The 1,426-nt window shown below is 35.1% G+C and overlaps 1 protein-coding gene across 1 annotated transcript; it reads left to right on the plus strand.

Moving 5' to 3' along the window:
• The first annotated feature begins 349 nt into the window (after nt 1–349).
• LOC105780533 (uncharacterized) lies at nt 350–1,142 on the plus strand. The gene is made up of 2 exons (XM_012604919.2): nt 350–733; nt 821–1,142. The coding sequence occupies exons 1-2, from the start codon at nt 547–549 to the stop codon at nt 940–942; spliced, it is 309 nt and encodes a 102-aa protein (XP_012460373.1). The 5' UTR covers nt 350–546; the 3' UTR covers nt 943–1,142.
• Nucleotides 1,143–1,426: the final 284 nt, after the last annotated feature.

Below are 1,426 nucleotides of genomic sequence, written 5' to 3' on the forward strand. Positions count from 1 at the left end.
AATTTGATTAGCTTTAGCTTTTTTAACGGAGTGTAATGGTAGGACCTACATTAATTATGAAATTATAGTTTAGGTATTCGATTCAACTAAAAATTACATGTAAATAAATTAGATAAGCATAATTTGAACACCTTAATTCAATTAAACTTTTTAATAAGATAACAATTAAATCAAAAGTGATACCTAAAGTTAAAATATCACTTAATGTAAAAAATTTCTAAATAAAAGTGCTATAATTAAAATTAATCTCTTAAAAAAATTAATTTTTCATTTAAGCTTAATAATATTAAAATAAATAAATAACCATCAACGGAGAAAGCGAGTAGCCCACGGTAATTGCCTAATTGGTAACTGAAGAGGAGAAATGTGAATGCCTAATTTTCTTTTTAATTTTTTCATTTTTGATTTTGACCTTTCATCTGCTTCTTCTTCTAAGGAAAGGGGGAGAAAGACGCCTCTTCTTAGCTCGAATCCCTCCAAATCCAAATCTAAATCCAAGTTCCTCTCCTCAATCTAATTGCATAGCATACTGAAGTTAGAGTAACCATGTACGTTGAACATGCCTTCTCGATATCCGACGAGGATATCATGATGGACACTCCCCACGCCATTAACAATCGGCCTCCGTACAAGGAGATCGGCCTCGCTGTCGCTCTTCTCGTCTTTGGCACCCTTGGGATCATCCTGGGTATTTTCATGGCCGTCAACAAAGTCGGCGGTGACCGCGCCCATGGTTCTGTTTCTTTCTTAAAAGATAAATTGAATTTTATTCAAGCTAGGCCAATTAGCTGATCTCTGGGTTACTATTTGTTTCTTTCAGGGCTTTTCTTTGCAATACTCGGATCCATTTTGTTCATTCCAGGCTTCTATTATACAAGGATTGCATATTATGCATTTAAGGGATACAAAGGCTTCTCCTTCTCCAACATTCCCCCTGTCTAGAGCCCTTCTCCTTCAACTTCTCTGCCCTATGTACAGATCCTCTTTCATTTATTTACTTTCTTTTGAATGTTTTGTTCCTGCGGACTTCAGTTCTTTTCTTGACTTCACTATTGTATGTTATTTGTTTCATAGTGCAATTCTGACCAGTATTCCTGTTTGTTGTGGTTGTTTTATGACATAATATCTAATCTTTCCATTTACTGTTTCTTAATATTACAAATCAGTCTCAATGTTTATTTCTTTAACCCAGCTATCTCTTAAGGCTTACCTTACCCTGTGCGTGATTAGTGCATGTAATTCGGCAGCATGTTTGACTTTTTTTATCTGTGTTTTTACCACACTGTTGTATGATTCGGTGATATGTGTAGTAACAAGTTAAATATGTACACTTTCATGTAAAGGATCAGTGGGCATGTGGTGTGGTTTACGACAGTGAACAACAGCATTAGAAAGAGTTAGGGCTGAAACATGAATAGAAAGTTGG

Source organism: Gossypium raimondii, chromosome 4 (assembly GCF_025698545.1).
Source record: "Gossypium raimondii isolate GPD5lz chromosome 4, ASM2569854v1, whole genome shotgun sequence".
NCBI lineage: Eukaryota > Viridiplantae > Streptophyta > Magnoliopsida > Malvales > Malvaceae > Gossypium > Gossypium raimondii.